The sequence below is a fragment of the Pseudophryne corroboree genome, chromosome 11, assembly GCF_028390025.1.
Source record: "Pseudophryne corroboree isolate aPseCor3 chromosome 11, aPseCor3.hap2, whole genome shotgun sequence".
In the NCBI taxonomy this organism is placed as follows: domain Eukaryota; kingdom Metazoa; phylum Chordata; class Amphibia; order Anura; family Myobatrachidae; genus Pseudophryne; species Pseudophryne corroboree.
The window spans coordinates 110,490,738-110,511,467 of NC_086454.1; the positions used below are offsets into that span (position 1 = coordinate 110,490,738).

The window sequence follows — 20,730 nt, forward strand, 5'->3', positions numbered from 1 at the left end:
TACCGCACTGTACTGTGTCTGCTGCTAATATAGACTGGTTGATAAAGAGATAGTATACTACTAATATTATATACTGGTGGTCAGGTCACTGGTCACTAGTCACACTGGCAGTGGCACTCCTGCAGCAAAAGTGTGCACTGTTTAATTTTAATATAATATTATGTACTCCTGGCTCCTGCTATAACCTATAACTGGCACTGCAGTAGTGCTCCCCAGTCTCCCCCACAATTATAAGCTGTGTGAGCTGAGCAGTCAGACAGATATATAATATATATAGATGATGCAGCACACTGGCCTGAGCCTGAGCAGTGCACACAGATATGGTATGTATGTGACTGAGTCACTGTGTGCTGTGTATCGCTTTTTTCAGGCAGAGAACGGATTATAAATAAAAGTGGTGGTCACTGGTCACTATCAGCAAAACTCTGCACTGTACACTACTGAGTACTCCTAATGCTCCCCAAAATTAGTAAATCAAGTGTCTAAACGGAGAGGACGCCAGCCACGTCCTCTCCCTATCAATCTCAATGCACGTGTGAAAATGGCGGCGACGCGCGGCTCCTTATATAGAATCCGAGTCTCGCGATAGAATCCGAGCCTCGCGAGAATCCGACAGCGTCATGATGACGTTCGGGCGCGCTCGGGTTAACCGAGCAAGGCGGGAAGATCCGAGTCGCTCGGACTCGTGAAAAAAAACATGAAGTTCTGGCGGGTTCGGATTCAGAGAAACCGAACCCGCTCATCTCTAGTAAAGACCTGGATCCGGATCCATGCATTGGAACACTTGATGGGTAATTAATCACACTGGTCTTGGTGAAAATTAGACCTTGTGTCCAAATATTATCATATGGACCTTTGCCTTAATAAGGTTTTTGAGGAGTTTATTATATGTCCATGAATTGGTCTATGAGCATTTTTATTTTATATGAATTTTATTTACATTTGATATATCAGTCTGTTTTAATGAATAAATCCACATATTACTAGCATCAGTTGTATTAGCGCTGTAATTTTCTTATTTTTCTATAGTCTTACAGATGACTGTGGCTTGCCAGGGCACTGAAACTGGAACCAGTCGGGGAGGCATCTGTCCCAAAGCCCCTGGCCCAGTTCCCCTATTTTTATATGAAATAAAATAAGGTGAGTCTCTGGTATTGGCTAACTGTATGCAAGCTTTATCCAAACTCTTCAGAGCATTTTATTACACAGAGCTGGTTTAAGTGTGCGGGGACCCTAGGTATACTGGCGATGTTATTAAAAAGCATACTGTGGAAATACTCCCAGTACTACAAATGTGTTAAAAGAACTGTAGTCCCCAGTTCACATTATGCCAAACAGAAGGCCCAATTCACATATGCCACAGTGATCCCCACAGTGGTGATGTAGCTATATGTGGGGCCCCACAAAGTGTGGGGGCCCTGTGGTGACCGCCCTGGCTGCCCTGTTGTTAATCTGGCTCTGTTCTTCTTACCCATCCAATGACTATTGACACATTTTATGACTGATAGTAACCTCTATGGTTGGTGTATGCAGGCTTTGCCAAAATGTCTCACTTTGCTTACAATCCTCTATGGGGGTAATTCAGAGTATGATCGCAGCAACAAATTTGTTAGCAGTTGGGCAAAACCATGTGCATTACAGGTGGGGCAGATATAACATGTGCAGAGAGAGTTAGATTTGGGTGGGTTATTTTGTTTCTGTGCAGGGTAAATAATGTCTGCTTTATTTTTACACTGCAATTTAGATTTCAGTTTGAAGTACACACCCCACCCACATCTAACTCTCTCTGCACATGTTATATCTGCCCACCCCCTGCAGTGCACATGGTTGCGGCTAACAAATTTGCTGCTGCGATCAACTCTGAATTACCCTCTAAGTGCTGATCCAGTAGGAGATAAAATATCATATTGGATTATTTTCTATTTTTTTCTACCTGCTCCAAATAATATTTCCTTATGCTAAAAGCATCTAACCTTTTCATGCTTTTATTATTTGTTTCTATTTTTAGACTAGGGCCCAGATTTATCAAGACCTGGAGAGTGATAAATTACATGGTGATAAAGTAGCCACCAATCAGCTCCTGTCATTTTTCAAACCCACTCTGTAACATGGCAGTTAGGAGCTGATTAACTGGTATATTATCGCCGTGCAATTTATCACTCTCCAAAACTCGATAAATCTGGGTTATAGTTTCAGTATCCTCTCCATTTGATCTGTATGGCTGACTACTATGCAAACACACAGATCTGATACTCACAGCACTCTGTGACATAGCAGCAAGGGTTGGATAGGTTTAGTTTTGACACTGGCATATATCCTTCTTCTGTGCAGTCTTTTGGGTTTGGTTCTGGGCAGGAATGTGCCACACACTGTATACTCAGTGTTGTGTTATCACAGGTACATGTTTGACAGTTACTTTCCCATGTATCTCCAGGCTAGAAGACAAAAAGAGTCAATGTACTGTACAGATTTAGGTCATTGTACAGATCTACAGTATACCTAGTTTATGCAGAAAATTGCATGTGTCAGTATTTCTGTCCATTACCTCTCTCGGCATTCCATATGGCCCAGTACATCCTAGACAAAGAAAGCAGACATTTAGGACTATCGCTGATAGGATTTGTGTACTTTAAGTAGACGGAACATAACATACCACAAGTTGACACACATGTGTCCGAAATAGTGTTGAATTTCATTGTACCCTGAGGACAGTAGCACCCTTCTATGTAATCAGTTGTAGTCATGTTAAAAAAGTTATTATTGTACCTATCAAAACAGAAGCAGAGGTTAACAAGGAGAGACAAGAAGTCATCAATTGTGCCAAGGCAACATAAAACTCTACACTTACTTGGCATTACAGGTAGGTTCTACTGTAGGTCCACACGCTTGGTATACAAGGTGTGAGGAACATTTCACAGCTGTACAATGATAAATTTGATGTTATTAAAGGTATTTACTAAGAATGTAAGAAAATAATACATAGTAACTACTATTGAGACATTATTTCATTATGAGACTGAAATTATACTTACTGCATACACCGTTGGTGCTGTTTCTCCAGTCTACACAGACTCCTTGTATTGCACATAGGCTAGCATAGCTGTACAAGCTGGAGCATAGAATGTCACCTTCTGTATTGGTGCAGCCGGTAATGACACATGCCTGATAGTATGGTTCTGGGGGTACAACTTCGTGGCATTTTTCAAAGGTGCTGTTGACCAATTGAGAATATAATACCATAACCAATTATTAATACTATAGCACAAATTTACAGGTATACCACATTGGTGTTGCTAGCCTCTATAGTATTTATATCTGATATATTATACAATCTTGCTACAGTTGTTGGCTTTCTGCTTTGAAATCTTCTGAGCCTGATCATAGGAGTTGATAAATGCTGTCCAGAACATGCTCACACTTACCTGCTGAAATTCTCATTGGGGGTCATTCGGACCTGATTGCTCGCTGCAGTTCATCGCAGCACAGCGATCAGGTCAGAACTGTGCATGCACCGGTGCCGCAGTGCACCGGCGCATGACTGACAGCCAACAGCTGTCATTGCCTAGCGATCGCCTCTGCCTGATTGACAGGCAGAAGCATTCACTGGGCGGGAGGGAGTGGCACAGCGGCGTTTGGCTGCCGTCTTGTGGGCAATGCAGGTGTGGACTGACCGTGCGGGGGCGGGCTGCAGCGGCTGTGTGACATCACACTCAGTCGCTGTGACCCGGGCACTGATGAGCAGCTCCCGGCCAGCACATAAAAGCTGCACAGGCCGTTAGCTACTCCTGAAGTGCAAAAGCATCGCCGCTGTGCAATGCTTTTGTATTTCTGCAGGAGGGGGGGAGTAGGGCCTGACATGCGGGGGTGGCCTAACCCTGTGCTGGGCGTCCTCCTGCATATCAGGCTATGATCAGGTCTGAATTAGGCCCCTTGTGTCCACACACATCTCCTCTACAATATAAGCTTTCTTACGCAGGATCCTCTGTCGTATTTCTTTTATACATAATTATATAACTTGTAGGTTGTAATTAGGCAATTATGTATACATGTACATTTACAAACTTTGGAAAGTGATAAAGTGGAGAGAGATACAATACCAATCAATCAATCAATCAATCAATCAATCAATCAATCAATCAGATCCTGTCGTTTTTCAAACACAGCCTGTAATATGGCAGTTACTTGGCTGTTACTTTATCTCTCTTCACTTTATCAATCGCCAAGGCTTAGTACATCTCCCCCTAATACTTTCTATTTACATCACAAATCAATAGATCCCTTTCAGTCACTACACACCTGCTTAGTATAACTTTGCAAAGCTCTGGGGTATTGCAGGGTTCCTGTGTTTCTGTTGATGGGAGACTTGAATAATAAGTTGAGGGAGGAAGAGACAACTCTGTTGAAGGAACTGCTGTTTGGGAGGTATGGGGAAGACAGGACAAGAGAGTGGAGAAGTATGAAAGTGTGGAGTGTGGGCGTGTGGATTTTCTAGTAATTGGAATACTGGTAGGGACAGTGGTTGGTATAGAGTTGCAAGATGATAAGTTCTGTCCTGGTGCAATTCATTGTTCTGCCATCTGAGTACATGATGGAGCTTGTTTTCCATTAGGGAGTATGCAGTCATTTCCTTTAAGAAACAGGGAGATTACATTAGTGTTATCACTTATATATTTGTTTCAATACATATTTCTGACATAATGGATTGATTTGAGATACTCACCACAGAGGCCTTCTGTGTTACCAGAGAACTTGCTGAGGGGAAGCTTAACGTTAAAGTCAAGAACATTAAAAGATATATATGCCCCAATCTCTGGGATATGCACAATTACAAATATACCAGAGGATTTGATGGCTATACCATTTCTGATGATTGCTGGATAGTGTCTTTCTTCATTAATATATATCTAAAGAAAGAAAAGAAATGCACAAACAACACTTATGTTATTGAAATAAAACCTATTACAAGCTGATATTTTCAGTCTTCCATTTCTGTGTTTAATATAATATAGTTCTTTACATAAAAATGAACTCCTTGTGTTAGAAATACATTACAACTTACAAAATATACTTTTATTTGCACTACTGTTTCAGAAATTGACCACATATATATTTCTATTTTCATTGTTACCTTGTTGGTTATTTTTTTCTTCACAGACTGAGAGGTGAGGACAATTGTTTCACTTTTGTACATAATGCGAAGAGTCTTAATACAAGTTGGTTTCTTAGGGTTACAGGAGAAGTTTTCAATATATACTCGGAAATTGTCAAATCTCGGTGTGATTTGTTGCACCACGACATATGTGCAATGACCATTAAAAGAGTAGTAGGTACCATCAAAGGTGATGTAATGGGATGTTCCCCAACCACCGCAGACACCTAAGTACATAAAAAAAAATCAATATTCAAGAACTATATAATCTTCTGTATAAGTAAAGAATGCATGTATGAGGGTTGTGCAATAAGTACAGTAACAACGTGTGTAACATTCATATTTCATTCTAATTTCCCACCAGGTCAGAGGAGGTATACCACTGCTTCCCCATCATGGTCATGAGACTGTGCCTCATATCAGTCATACTCAACATTGGTTGTAAGATGATGGGGCTGGCATAAACATGGTCAGACATTGAGGTGATCAGATTTCTGCATCTAAAGGGCATATCAGCAACTGAACTTCATTACCAACTTGTCAAAGTGTATGGTGCCAACATTATGTCATGGAAACAGGTTTGGGTTTGGTGCAGTGCCTGTGGTAGACGTGCTTGATTGGCCAGATCGCTGCTCATTTTGAACATCTGTGCTGCCATTATCTAAAGGCAGTGCAGAAAACCCAAAACCTGTTTCCGTGATATGACGTTATCACCGTACACAGCGATAAGTTGGCTATGCATTTCAGCTACTGATGTGCCCTTTACATGCAGAAATCTGATCATGCTGTGCACCTCAATGTATGACCATATTTCCACCAGTCCATCTTACAATCGATGTTGGGACAGTATGACTGATATGAGGGGCAGTCTGTTGGCTGTAGAGGAATCAATAGTCTACCTGCCTTGGCCTTGGGGGATATTAGAATGAAATAGAGAACATTAAACACATTAGATGTGTCTAGTCACCTTACTGATTGAACCACCCTCGTATATACAATGGAGATGTTTTAATTGATGATATTTATTAAGGATACAATACATCTAATGCAGAAGGCATTAATTACGTTCATAAGAAAAACCTGATACTTACATTCACACTCCTTCTGATAGCAACAGCCACTCTTATCATATGTATTCATGGGCTTTAAGCGATTGGCACAGATCACCTCATTAACTGGCGCACACTGTTTCTTGTTTATGGCTATGTTGTTTCGACCAATACATGTCACCATAGTACAGTGATCTATCATCCAGGTTTCATTGGCCTGTGGGAAAGAAAGATGAGTATGAATTCTTGGCTCCATGCATTTACTAATTTCTGTACATGAACTATGTCTCATGTGGCAACAGGAGAAGAACCAATGTTTTTGTGGTTAAAGATTTTCCAGTGACTAATGGAGCTAATATTGACATAAGAAAGGAGCTTTGCCAAATTACAAAAATGAAATAGGTTCTAAAGGAAAAATATGTACAGGTCACATGCAGAGAAACCTTACCTTACGTGGAGGCATAACTGCACTGCACTCAGGGGATACAGTGCTGGACTTGTGGGTAATTGTTGCTGAAGTCTTGGTCCTAGATGTTGTACTACTACTTCCAGAAGTTTTGGTGGTGTTTTTTGTCTTCGTAGTGAAAGAAGCCATGGTGGCACTCACAGTCTCTGCTCTGTTTGTACTGCTTGGGATGGTGGGCACAGTGGAACTTTGGCATTGTTCACTGTACCGTTCCACCTGGCAGCTTTTATTGCATCGTGCATAGAAACACCAGCCTGCATTGTCAGTTGTGTTATACAGTACTTTGCCTGTTGGATAGAAAGATAATAATAAAACCATTATAAGTTGAAGGTACAAACTTTTTTCCAATCAGAGGAACAATTTTCCTATACCTGTTTGGAAAAAGCCTCAAATTACCACTCTGTTCTATTGGGAGATTTTTCACTATAAAAGACTGTGACCTATGGGGAGATGCATCATACTTTCTAAAGAGGATAGGTTGAGAAGTTGCCCATAGCAACCGATCAGCTAATAGCTATGATTTTATAATGTGTACTTGATAAATGATACCCAGAAGTTGATTGCTGTCTAACTTGTCCACTTGTAATCTTTAGGTTTGATGCATCTCCACCCTAGTGCCTGTAATCTTTAGGTTTGATACATCTACCCCTAGTACCTGCCTTCTTACTTTTCTTTACATAAATGGTATAGTCACAAGGAAACCTGATCTCACTCACATAAGTACAACTATTAGCATATTATGACCTTTTACATGGGAAGCACACTCATCTATTAATAGAAATGTTAAAGCCCTCACTCACTCACTCACTCACTCACTCACTCACTCACTCACTCACTCATCACTAATTCTCTTACTTCCCGATATGTTAGGAAGCTGAAATTTAACATAGGTATTCTGCAGGTGGGAAATAGGAAAACAACGTTATTCGAATTTTAATAAACCTCCCCTAAGGGGATGAACAGGAGGTTGACATAACGACGTTATTAGAAATGTGTGGCTTGAGTTGCGTGAATGATAACACCCAAACTGACAATTGGATCAAAATTTGGATTGCACATACAGTGTGTAGAATTTAATAAACTACAAAAATGGACCTGTCACTTTTTACTTTATCTGCTACGGGTGATCAACGGGTAACGCCAAGAACCATGGATTAATATTTACTTACATTAAGACGTCTCAAATTTACAACTCTATAGGCTAAATGTAATAGGGTCCAATTTGGGAAAATGTGCGATTTTTACAGCAAATTTGCATGTTTTCCAAAAATTGCAAATGTAATAGCTTACATATATATTGGTAGATGCTCAATTAGCTTAGTGATATCATTCAGGTGCTCGAAAGGGAGGGGTATTTCTAAACAAGAAAAAAAAGGGCATTTGTTTCCCCCAGCACCCTGAATGATAACCGTAACCAGACATAAATTCCACATAATAATAGAATTCAGAGATCTTCGTTACACATATTTGCGCAAATGTGTGAATAAGCCCCAAAGCCGCATCAAGGCGTCTCTGTATATTTGGGGTCCCTAGCGCTATATCTAGGTGCAGGGTGTGGCACCCCAAAACACCAGCATAAGCCAGAAAGCCCAGCGTAGCATACCAGTGATAAAACTATAGTGTTAATAAATTAGTATTTAGGAAGCCGAAGCTATAGAGAAAGTGATACATAAATGAAATGCAACTAAAATAGAGAAATAGTGTTAAAAAATTAATAAGTGAAAAGTGTTAATAGAATGTAAAGGTATGCCACACTAAGGCCACCCAGCTCAGCCAGTCCAGAGGCACCACACCGGACCGGACCCTCTATTGATATTACTATCAGTTGAGGGTCCTCATTCGCATAGGAGAAGTGTATGTTTACACATACACTTCTACATGTTCGTTGGTCCGAGTGAATGTGTTTTTTATTTTAACCCCTGGGATGCTTACATGGATCGAAGAGGACAGATCTTCACAGGATTTTTGGCAAATATATATTTTTTTAAAACAGGTACCTTAATGGATTCTGCTTTGACAAGGGGACATGAATGGCGGCGTGGGATGTAGGTAGGTAAGTATGTGTGAGTGTGTAAGTGTGTAAATAAACTTTTACTTTCAAGGTGTGTGTGTCTTGTCTTTTTTGGGGTATTTCTTTTGTTGCGGAACTACAGGTACCAACGGGCCCTTTAATTCCCCACATGCTGGTACTTGTGGCTCTCCAAGTACCAGCATGCTGGGGAGGCTTGCTGGGACTTGTAGTTCCACAAAAAAGACAATATTCTTTTTAACACTTTCACGGATATCAGTTCTCCATCTACAGCCCAAGGATGGAGGGGACCCCTACTTCTTTTGTCCCTCATATTTTTGGAACCAGGACCAGTCCAAGAGTCTGGTGCTGGTTGTTTAAATACGGGGAACCCCAGTCAATTTTTTACCTGTATTTTTGCAACCAGGACCTTCTCAAAGAGTCTGGGGCTGGTTATGCTTTTGGGGGGGACCTGCGCATCATTTTAAAAAAAATATTTAACACTTGTTTTACTGTTCCATACAGAAGCATGCACGGATCACACTTATCTGTGCATGCTTCTAAGCAATAAAAACATGACCAAAAACCACATGATTTTTTTATTACAAAAAAAAATCACGTTTCCTTTACTAAAAATTGCCAAAAATCGCATGTGATTTCTGTTTTAACTTTAAAATTTGCACCCTATTACATGTGCGATTTTAAGTAAAAAGTTACAAACGTGTGTTTTGGTGCGATTTTTTAGACACCTAAAAAATCGCGCCCTATGACATCTAGCCCCAAAGGTTTACCAAATTTTTAACACTCATTTATATTTACAACCATGAAAATCAGAAACTCCCATGCGAAGAACGGATGGAACAACTAATATCAAATAGAAACAAAAATAAAATAGCTGGGGGCGCTGGTGCCAAATACATGGGACTACCTAATGCATGAAAATAATAAATGTAATAAATAAAAAAATGCAAATAGACATAAATACATAGAACAATATAACACAAGAAAATAAAAAATAAATAAAAAAACAATACTCCAGGGAGTAATAAATCAATCACTTCTTTGCATTTTCTTTGTTATATTTTTCTTCTGTGCATTTATAGCGATTTGCATTTTATTTATTAAATTCATTTATTTTTATTAATTGAGTGGTTTTCTGTATTTGGCACTAGCGCCTTAGCTATCTCTTTGGTTTCTGTTTTATTTTATTTTCTTTATTTTATTTTAGAGGTGAGTGGCAACACCCTATTGCTAACGGCAAAAGGTGCTATATCTCAGGTTAACCTGGCACAAGGCCAGAGTCTATTGCATTGCCAGAGACGAGGGGGCCCTATCGGAGCCTACACATGGCCCCCCTGCTCTCTTTCTCTGACGAGGTTGGTTTAATAAGTAAGGTGACAAGACCTCTCATGTTATGTTCTCTATTTCCTACTAATTTCCCACCAGCTCAGAGCAGGTAGACCATTGTTCTCCATCATGGCCATTAAACTGTTCCTCATATCAGTCATACTGTCCCAACATCAGTTGTGAGATGGCGGGGCTGGTGAAACATAGTCAAACATTGAGGTGTGCAGTGTGATCAGATTTCTGCATCTTAAAGGCACATCAGCAGCTGAAATTATTTGCCAACTTGTCGAGGTGTATGATGATAATGTCATATCATGGAAACAGGTTTGGGTTTGGCGAACTGCCTGTGGTAACAGCAGAACAGAAATTCAAGATGAGCAGCGATCTAGCCGGACAAGCATGTCTACCACACACAGTGCAACAAACCTATTTTCGTGATATGATGTTGTAACTGTACACCTCAACAGGTTGGTGATGAGTTTCAGCTGCTGATGTGCCTTTTAGATGCCACTGCATTAATAATAATATAAGTAGCGTGGGAGTCGCAGTATAAAGTTGTCATTTGTTAAAAAACAGAAAAACTTTGTAAAACTTGTTTGTGTTCAGTGCGGTCAGTGGAAATGTTTACAATATTGCTCATGGGTGCTATGACACCCCGTTAATAATATAAGTTATGTGTGACTTGCAGTATGTAAGAAAATATAAAAAAGTAAAAAAAATAAAACAATATTGTGTGTGTTCAGTTATAGGCAGTGGCACTATGTTATAATAATGCTAAGTAGGTGCGGTGCCACCACGCTAATAATATAAGTGCTGGGAGTCATTATGGATCATGACCAGTCAATAGAAAAGCAGGAGCAGCAACCAAGTACTAGTGCTGAGACTGTTGTCTGAAAAAAAATAAATTTTTCCCAGAGACTCATTCTACTTTCATATAGTGGTACAAGAGTTTTATACTAAGATTACTGTTATATAAAATCTCATCGTCCAGGAAGCCAGACACAAACATGCGGCAACCCAATTGTTGTTTAATATGCTGAGTAATTGTATTGTCTGTAATATTGTCTTACAATTTCCATCACTAAGGGTCAGATGTGGTTAGAGTTGCGGCCTGTGCCACAAAGTTAAATTATCAGTACTTTGCTTATGCGCAGGACCTATTCTGCATGTGCGCAAATGGGTCCTGTGACATAGGATGCAGGACGGTAGCAGACTTTCAGTGACTGACAGTCTGCTTTCATCTGGGGGTGGGGAGGGGAGGCAATGGCCAATGTTTGTAAGAATGGAGGTTTGTCGCAGCCATTTACAAGGGAGGGTAGAGGTCAGGGATCTCAGTTGTTGAATGGAGATTTCATAGCCTCTGCGACAGGTGACTTGCGTGTCGCCATGGGTGTCGTAAGCCACCCAATGGTGACTGAATGTCTGAATCTGCTACCTAGGATGCAGATCAGATCACTACTGCAGCAGGAGATGTCTGCTTGTAATAGACACTTCCTGCTGCATTATCATACAGAGCTATCGCTGCTGCTTCCAAGAAAGCAGCAGTGATAGCAACTCCAACCACATCTGAATTAGGACCTCAGTTGCCCAATATCCTGTATGTAGCAAAATATATTTAGATGTCAACTTACTAAACTACCGTATTTTTCGGACCATAAGATGTGGGGGGAAAAGTATGTGCGTCTTATGAAGCGAATAAGACGTTTGCGGATAGCGGCGGCCGGCGGGTAGCGGCGGGTCCTGGATGCTGCTGCGGCCACATCTCAGCAGCAGAGCCGGCGTCATGTAAACTCCCCCGCTCCCCCCACCTCCTCAGGAGACGCTGGGAACCACTGGTACTGTCGGGTAGCGGCGGCCGGCGGGTAGCGGCGGGTCCTGGATGCTGCTGCTGCTGCGCCGTCATCAGCAGAGCGCAGAGCGTCCACTTCTCAGCAGCAGAGCAGGTGTCATGTGACTCCCCCGCTCCCCCCCACCTCCTCCCTCTTCAGGAGACGCAGGGAACCACTGGTACTGTCAGTGTGTGTGTGTGTGTATGCTGGCTCTGATGTGTGTGTGTGTCTGTGTATGCTGGCTCTGACAGAAGGCTGCACTGTATTCTTGAGTCTGAGAAATCACAGAAATATCTCTTAGAGGTCAGAATATTTTTTTTCCAGTTTTCCTACTCTAAAAACTAGGTGCGTCTTATGGTCAGGCGCGTCTTATGGTCCGAAAAATACGGTACTTCATAAGGAATATTTTTACACTGATTTATTCATAAAATAAAAGTTATGTTTTTCCATGTCCACAAAGTACATTTAATTTGTAGTGGACTCAACATATTTTTTGTTTTCTTAAAAGTATAAAATACTTACCAGGCGGGATCAAAAGTCCATTAGCATTGCACATACATCGAGCTGTAGAAAATGATACTGTAGTTGATATGACAGGTTTAAATGTTTTGGTAATAATTTTAACAGTGCTCATTTTTCCAGAGGTTGATAAATTTGATGGTTTTGGAGACTTTGCTGTTTGTTCAGAAATGACCTTCTGGGTAGTTTTTGTAGACATTGTTTTTAGAGATGCACTGATTTTAATAGGAGTCGTAATGAAGGCAGATGTTTTTGCACTTGATTGTGTAGATACTTTAGTGGTTTTAATGGAACTGGGTGTTTGAGAAGTGGTTTCTTCATGTTCAGATTCTATGGTTGTTTTCTGGAATGCTGTATTTTCTTTAGGAGATATTGCTTCAGTTGTAATTGGCTTACCAGATGTGCTCTTGTAGGAAGATGTTAGTTTACCAGATTCTGTAGATATTTTAGTAGTTTTAATAGGTTTCTCAGATGTAAATACTTCATGTTCAGACTCACTTGTCATCTTGTGAGTGGTTGTACTTTGTCTGGAGGATGTTTCTTTTGTGGTAATAATTTTGCCAGGAGTAGTCTTTAAAGCAGTTGTTTCTTCACCTGATTTTGTAGATACTTTAGTGGTTTTGATGGAAGTGGATGTATGAAAAGTGGTCTCTTCATGCTCAGATTCTTTGGTTGTTTTCTGGAATGTTGTACTTCCTTTAGGAGATATTGCTGGAGTTGTAATTGTCTTACCAGATGTGCTCTTGTATGAAGATGTTAATTTACCAGATTCTGTAGAAACTTTATTGGTTTCAATAGGTTTCTCAGATGTAAATACTTCATGTTCAGACTCACTTGTCCTCTTGTGAGCGGTTGTACTTAGTCTGGAGGATGTTTCTTTTGTGGTAATAATTTTGACAGGAGTGGTCTTTAAAGCAGTTGTTTCTTCACCTGATTCTGTTGATACATTAGTGGTCTTAATGGAACTGGGTACATGAGAAGTGGTTTCTTCATTTTCAAATTTTTTGGTTGTTTTCTGGAATGCTGTACTTCCTTTAGGAGATATTGCTTGAGTTGTAATTGGCTTACCAGATGTGCTCTTGTATGAAGATGTTAGTTTACCAGATTCTGTAGATATTTTAGTAGTTTGAATAGGTTTCTCAGATGTAAATACTTCATTTTCAGGCTCACTTGTCATCTTGTGTGCGGTTGTACTTAGTCCGGAAGATGTTTCTTTTGTGGTAATAATTTTGACAGGAGTGGTCTTTAAAGCAGTTGTTTCTTCACCTGATTCTGTTGATACTTTAGTTGTTTTAATGGAACTGGGTACATGAGAAGTGGTTTCTTCATTTTCAAATTTTTTGGTTGTTTTTTGGAATGCTGTACTTCCTTTAGGAGATATTGCTTCAGTTGTACTTGGCTTACCAGATGTGCTCTTGTATGAAGATGTTAGTTTACCAGATTCTGTAGATATTTTAGTAGTTTGAATAGGTTTCTCAGATGTAAATACTTCATGTTCAGACTCACTTGTCATCTTGTGAGTGGTTGTACTTTGTCTGGAGGATGTTTCTTTTGTGGTAATCATTTTGCCAGGAGTAGTCTTGAAAGCAGTTGATTCTTCACCTGAGTTTGTAGATACTTTAGTGGTTTTGATGGAAGTGGATATATGAGAAGTGCTTTCTTCATGCTCAGATTCTTTGGTTGTTTTCTGGAATGCTGTACTTCCTTTAGGAGATATTGCTTGAGTTGTAATTGGCTTACCAGATGTGCTCTTGTATGAAGATGTTAGTTTACCAGATTCTGTAGCTATTTTAGTAGTTTGAATAGGTTTCTCAGATGTAAATACTTCATGTTCAGAATCACTTGTCAGCTCGTGAGCGGTTGTACTTAATCTGGAAGATGTTTCTTTTGTGGTAATTATCTTGCCAGGAGAAGTCTTTAAAGCAGTTGTTTCTTCACCTGATTCTGTAGATATTTTAGTAGTTTTGATGGAAATGGGTACATGAGAAGTAGTTTCTTCTTGTTCAGATTGTTTGGTTGTTTTCTGGAATGCTGTACTTTCTTTAGGAGATATTGCTTCAGTTGTACTTGGCTTACCAGATGTGCTCTTGTATGAAGATGTTAGTTTACCAGATTCTGTAGATATTTTAGTAGTTTGAATAGGTTTCTCAGATGTAAATACTTCATGTTCAGACTCACTTGTCATCTTGTGAGTGGTTGTACTTTGTCTGGAGGATGTTTCTTTTGTGGTAATCATTTTGCCAGGAGTAGTCTTGAAAGCAGTTGATTCTTCACCTGAGTTTGTAGATACTTTAGTGGTTTTGATGGAAGTGGATATATGAGAAGTGCTTTCTTCATGCTCAGATTCTTTGGTTGTTTTCTGGAATGCTGTACTTCCTTTAGGAGATATTGCTTGAGTTGTAATTGGCTTACCAGATGTGCTCTTGTATGAAGATGTTAGTTTACCAGATTCTGTAGCTATTTTAGTAGTTTGAATAGGTTTCTCAGATGTAAATACTTCATGTTCAGAATCACTTGTCAGCTCGTGAGCGGTTGTACTTAATCTGGAAGATGTTTCTTTTGTGGTAATTATCTTGCCAGGAGAAGTCTTTAAAGCAGTTGTTTCTTCACCTGATTCTGTAGATATTTTAGTAGTTTTGATGGAAATGGGTACATGAGAAGTAGTTTCTTCTTGTTCAGATTGTTTGGTTGTTTTCTGGAATGCTGTACTTTCTTTAGGAGATATTGCTTCAGTTGTACTTGGCTTACCAGATGTGCTCTTGTATGAAGATGTTAGTTTACCAGATTCTGTAGATATTTTAGTAGTTTGAATAGGTTTCTCAGATGTAAATACTTCATGTTCAGACTCACTTGTCATCTTGTGAGTGGTTGTACTTTGTCTGGAGGATGTTTCTTTTGTGGTAATCATTTTGCCAGGAGTAGTCTTTAAAGCAGTTGATTCTTCACCTGAGTTTGTAGATACTTTAGTGGTTTTGATGGAAATGGATATATGAGAAGTGCTTTCTTCATGCTCAGATTCTTTGGTTGTTTTCTGGAATGCTGTACTTCCTTTAGGAGATATTGCTGGAGTTGTAATTGGCTTACCAGATGTGCTCTTGTAGGAAGATGTTAATTTACCAGATTCTGTAGAAACTTTATTGGTTTCAATAGGTTTCTCAGATGTAAATACTTCATGTTCAGACTCACTTGTCATCTTGTGAGCAGTTGTACTTAGTCCGGAGGATGTTTCTTTTGTGGTAATAATTTTGCCAGGAGTAGTCTTTAAATCAGTTGTTTCTTCAACTGATTCTGTAGATACTTTAGTACTTTTGATGGAAATGGGTGTATGGGAAGTGGTTTCTTCATGTTCAGATTCTTTGGTTGTTTTCTGGAATGCTGTATTTTCTTTAGGAGATATTGCTTGAGTTGTAATTGGCTTACCAGATGTGCTCTTGTATGAAAATGTTAGTTTACCAGATTCTGTAGATATTTTAGTAGTTTGAATAGTTTTCTCAGATGTAAATACTTCATGTTCAGACTCACTTGTCATCTTGTGAGCAGTTGTACTTTGTCTGGAGGATGTTTCTTTTGTGGTAATCATATTTCCAGGAGTAGTCTTTAAAGCAGTTGATTCTTCACCTGAGTTTGTAGATACTTTAGTGGTTTGGATGGAAATGGTTATAGGAGAAGTGCTTTCTTCATGCTCAGATTCTTTGGTTGTTTTCTGGAATGCTGTACTTCCTTTAGGAGATATTGCTTGAGTTGTAATTGGCTTACCAGATGTGCTCTTGTATGAAGATATTAGTTTACCAGATTCTGTAGCTATTTTAGTAGTTTGAATAGGTTTCTCAGATGTAAATACTTCATGTTCAGAATCACTTGTCAGCTCGTGAGCGGTTGTACTTAATCTGGAAGATGCTTCTTTTGTGGTAATCATTTTGCCAGGAGTAGTCTTTAAAGCAGTTGATTCTTCACCTGAGTTTGTAGATACTTTAGTGGTTTTGATGGAAATGGATATATGAGAAGTGCTTTCTTCATGCTCAGATTCTTTGGTTGTTTTCTGGAATGCTGTACTTCCTTTAGGAGATATTGCTGGAGTTGTAATTGGCTTACCAGATGTGCTCTTGTATGAAAATGTTAGTTTACCAGATTCTGTAGATATTTTAGTAGTTTGAATAGTTTTCTCAGATGTAAATACTTCATGTTCAGACTCACTTGTCATCTTGTGAGCAGTTGTACTTTGTCTGGAGGATGTTTCTTTTGTGGTAATCATATTTCCAGGAGTAGTCTTTAAAGCAGTTGATTCTTCACCTGAGTTTGTAGATACTTTAGTGGTTTGGATGGAAATGGTTATAGGAGAAGTGCTTTCTTCATGCTCAGATTCTTTGGTTGTTTTCTGGAATGCTGTACTTCCTTTAGGAGATATTGCTGGAGTTGTAATTGGCTTACCAGATGTGCTCTTGTATGAAGATGTTAGTTTACCAGATTCTGTAGATATTTTAGTAGTTTGAATAGGTTTCTCAGATGTAAATACTTCATGTTCAGACTCACTTGTCATCTTGTGAGCGATTGTACTTTGTCTGGAGGATGTTCCTTTTGTGGTAATAATTTTGCCAGGGGTAGTCTTTAAAGCACTTGTTTCTACACCTGATTTTGTAGATACTTTAGTGGTTTTGATGGAAATGGGTGTATGAGAAGTGGTTTCTTCATGCTCAGATTCTTTGGTTGTTTTCTGAAATGCTGTACTTCCTTTAGGAGATATTGCTTGAGTTGTAATTGGCTTACCAGATGTGCTCTTGTATGAAGATGTTAGTTTACCAGATTCTGTAGCTATTTTAGTAGTTTTAATAGGTTTCTCAGATGTAAATACTTCATGTTCAGACTCACTTGTCATCTTGTGAGAAGTTGTACTTAGTCCGGAGGATGTTTCTTTTGTAGTAATAATTTTGCCAGGAGTAGTCTTTAAAGCACTTGTTTCTTCACCTGATTCTGTTGATACTTTAGTAGTTTTGATGGAATTGGGTGCATGAGAAGTGGTTTCTTCATTTTCAAATTCTTTGGTTGTTTTCTGGAATGCTGTACTTCCTTTTGGAGAAATTGCTGGAGTTGTAATTGGCTTACCAGATGTGCTCTTGTAGGAAGATGTTAATTTACCAGATTCTGTAGAAACTTTATTGGTTTCGATAGTTTTCTCCGATGTAAATACTTCAGGTTCAGAATCACTTGTCATCTTGTGAGCAGTTGTACTTAGTCCAGAGTATGTTTCTTTTGTGGTAATAATTTTGCCAGGAGAAGTCTTTAAAGCAGTTGTTTCTTCACCTGATTTTGTAGATACTTTAGTAGTTTTGATGGAAATGGGTGCATGAGAAGTGCTTTCTTCATGTTCAGATTCTTTGGTTGTTTTCTGGAATGCTGTACTTTCTTTAGGAGATATTGCTTGAGTTGTAATTGGCTTGCCAGGTGTGGTCTTGTATGAAGATGTTAATTTACCAGCTTCTGGAAATACTTTAGTAGTTTGAATAGGTTTGTCAGATGTAAATACTTCATGTTCAGGCTCACTTGTCATCTTGTGTGTGGTTGTACTTAGTCTGGAGGATGTTTCTTTTGTGGTAATTATCTTGCCAGGAGAAGTCTTTAAAGCACTTGCTTCTTCACTTGATTTTGTAGATACTTTAGTTGTTTTGATGGAAATGGGTGTATTAGATGTGGTTTCTTCATGCTCAGATTCTTTGGTTGTTTTGTGGAATGCTGAACTTCTTTTAGGAGATGTGGCTTGAGTTGTAATTGGCTTACCAGATGTGTTCTTGTATGAAGATGTTAGTTTACCAGATTCTGTAGAAACTTTAGGGGTTTTAACAGAAACGGGTATGTGAAAAGTGGTTTCTTTATATTCAGATGCAGTTGTTGACTTTTTCATGACTGTACTTAATCTGGAAGATGTAATTTTAGTACTTTTTATGCCAGGAGCAGTTTTGAATGCAGAAGTCACTTCAATAAATTGTGTAGAATTTGTAGTGGGTTTTTTAGATGTTATAGATGTTCTTGAAGAATTTATGGAAGTTGGCTGAGATGAATCTTCTTTAATTGTACTCAATTTTTTTGTTGTTAGTTTCGTAGTTGGCTTTTCAAGTGGTGCAGTAACAACATTTATTGTAGGTTTCTTAGGTGTATAGGAATGAACTACTTCTTCTGCAGATGTCAATGTTTTGGTGTTTTTATTAGAATCTGTTTTTGTGTTACTAGTTGAAGCAGCTATTTTTATAGTTGATTTCTCATGAGATGCAGTTGAAGCTTTAGTTGTTTTAATGGAACTAGGTTTGTGTGAAGTAGACTCTTCTTTATGTGGTGATACTGTCTGGACATGTGTGCTTGACTTGGGGTGTGTTGATGTAATGGTATTTATGGTACCAGGTTCTGCTTTGGTACTTGACTTGGGGATACTTGTAGTAAATGTTGAATATAAAATGCTAGTAACATGGTGCTCTCCTGTGAATTTTGAACTAGGAAGAAAAGTTGTTAGTTTCTTTTTGGTCTTGCCTAAATTGCTGCTTGTATGTTCTTTATAGGACAGACTTGAAGTAATGTGTGAATTTGTAGTCTTACGGATAGTGCTAGATGTATATCCATTGGATTCACATCCAGAACAACAGGACACACGGATTTCATAATTGTAACAATAAGGAAATGATCCATTTTGTTCCTCATTGTTACAAACCAGGCCATAACTGACATTGCACTGCACAGTCTGTTGTAATTCATTCAGTGGTACATATGGAAAATCAGCAGCTCTACACTGAATGTTAGAAGGCTTCTGACAAATACTGAATCCTGAATTTTGAATGTTTTTGTAGGTTTCAATATCTCCATTAGTGTCTGCATTAGGAAAACTTACATCAAACCACTGTGACCACTTGCATACAGGTTTACAAGGTATGCTGTGTGTAGTCCTTTGAAAGCCAGAGGTAACTTTTCTAGTTGTACTAGCTGTCTTTTTGAATGGTGCAGTTGAATAGACAGAGTCATTATATAATTCACAATCATGCATAGAGCAACACAGTATTTTTACTTGATAGTTGTAGCAAAGGGGGAAATTCCCACCCTGGTTTCTGTTATTGCAGACTAGACCATGAGTAACATTGCAAGTAACTACCTGCCCAATCTCCTCAATTGTTTTATTTGGAAACCTCTCAACTCGGCACATAATTTTCTCAGGATTCCTGCACACAGTTTGATCAGTAGCTCTGATGTTCTCCATTGTTTCAAAGTCTCCATCAGATGGAACAATACTTGGAAAATGGAGATCATACCATTGTGTCCAAGTGCATCTCTCTTCCTTGCATGGTGTGGTATGAATTGTTGCATGCGATTTGGATACTGGTTTCATTGTACTTGACTTTTCAGTGGGTGACTTAGCTGTAGTTTTAACTGAATGGCTGGTTACTGTGGTAATTTTGTCTTGTGATTGTCCACTTGACGTAATTACAGTTTTTGGTGTTACTGTGAAGAAGGATGAATGTATAAGAGGAACTTTGGTAGACTCTTTGCAAGGAACGTAGCTACAGCAGAGTATACGGATCTCATAATTAAAGCATAATTGTGAGAATTGGTCTAGATTGTGGCATACAAGGCCCACCGATGTATCACACTGTATTATCTGACCCAAATCAGCAACAGGGATTTTTGGAAACTTCTGGGCTCGACATTCCACTTGAGATGGGACTTTACAGACAGAGTAGCCTTTTTTTGTGATATTTTCAAATGTTTCAAAGTCTCCATCGTTTTCACCATATTTGGGGCAACTGATGTCATACCAAACTGACCACTTACATACTTCTTCAAGGCAGGATACAGAAGTTGGAGACCTTGATTCTGCAAATGAAACAATTCAATGAAAATGTTGATGATGATAATAATAATAATAATAATATTAATAAAAATTTGCTAAATGCCAAAGTTCATAACATTATATTGAATCAAAATAAGGAGCTACTGTATCACTAATTGTTACTAACTTTCTAAAAGACAGAGGGGTCTTTACTAAGCCTTGGATGGAGAAAAGTAGATGGAGCTAAAGTACCAGCCAATATGCTCCTAACTGCTTTGTTACAGCCTGTGTTTGAAAAATGATAGTTAGAAGCTGTTTGGCTAGTACTTTATATCCGTCCACTTTATCTCCATCCAAGGATTAATAAATAGACCCCAGAGTTTGAAAATAACAGTAATCACTTTTATATTATGATAATAAGAATCTATTTTAAGATCTACTGTATGTAATAAAATGCTTATTGTGGTGTCTGGAGAAACCAGGAAACATAGTACTGTGATAAATGACAGCCACAAAATAATCCAGCACTCAGTATAACTTTATAGAAAACACCACTTCA

General features: G+C 38.9%; 1 protein-coding gene across 1 annotated transcript in view; it reads right to left on the reverse strand.

The window, feature by feature from the left end:
• Positions 1-20,730, reverse strand: part of LOC134968653 (mucin-5AC-like) — a 104,264-nt gene that overhangs the window by 15,456 nt on the left and 68,078 nt on the right. The window contains 11 exon segments of the mRNA XM_063944177.1: positions 2,258-2,435; positions 2,546-2,577; positions 2,654-2,766; positions 2,849-2,918; positions 3,033-3,211; positions 4,297-4,662; positions 4,717-4,904; positions 5,129-5,376; positions 6,241-6,415; positions 6,647-6,951; positions 12,371-20,215. Coding sequence (XP_063800247.1) covers positions 2,258-2,435; positions 2,546-2,577; positions 2,654-2,766; positions 2,849-2,918; positions 3,033-3,211; positions 4,297-4,662; positions 4,717-4,904; positions 5,129-5,376; positions 6,241-6,415; positions 6,647-6,951; positions 12,371-20,215 — 9,699 coding nt within the window.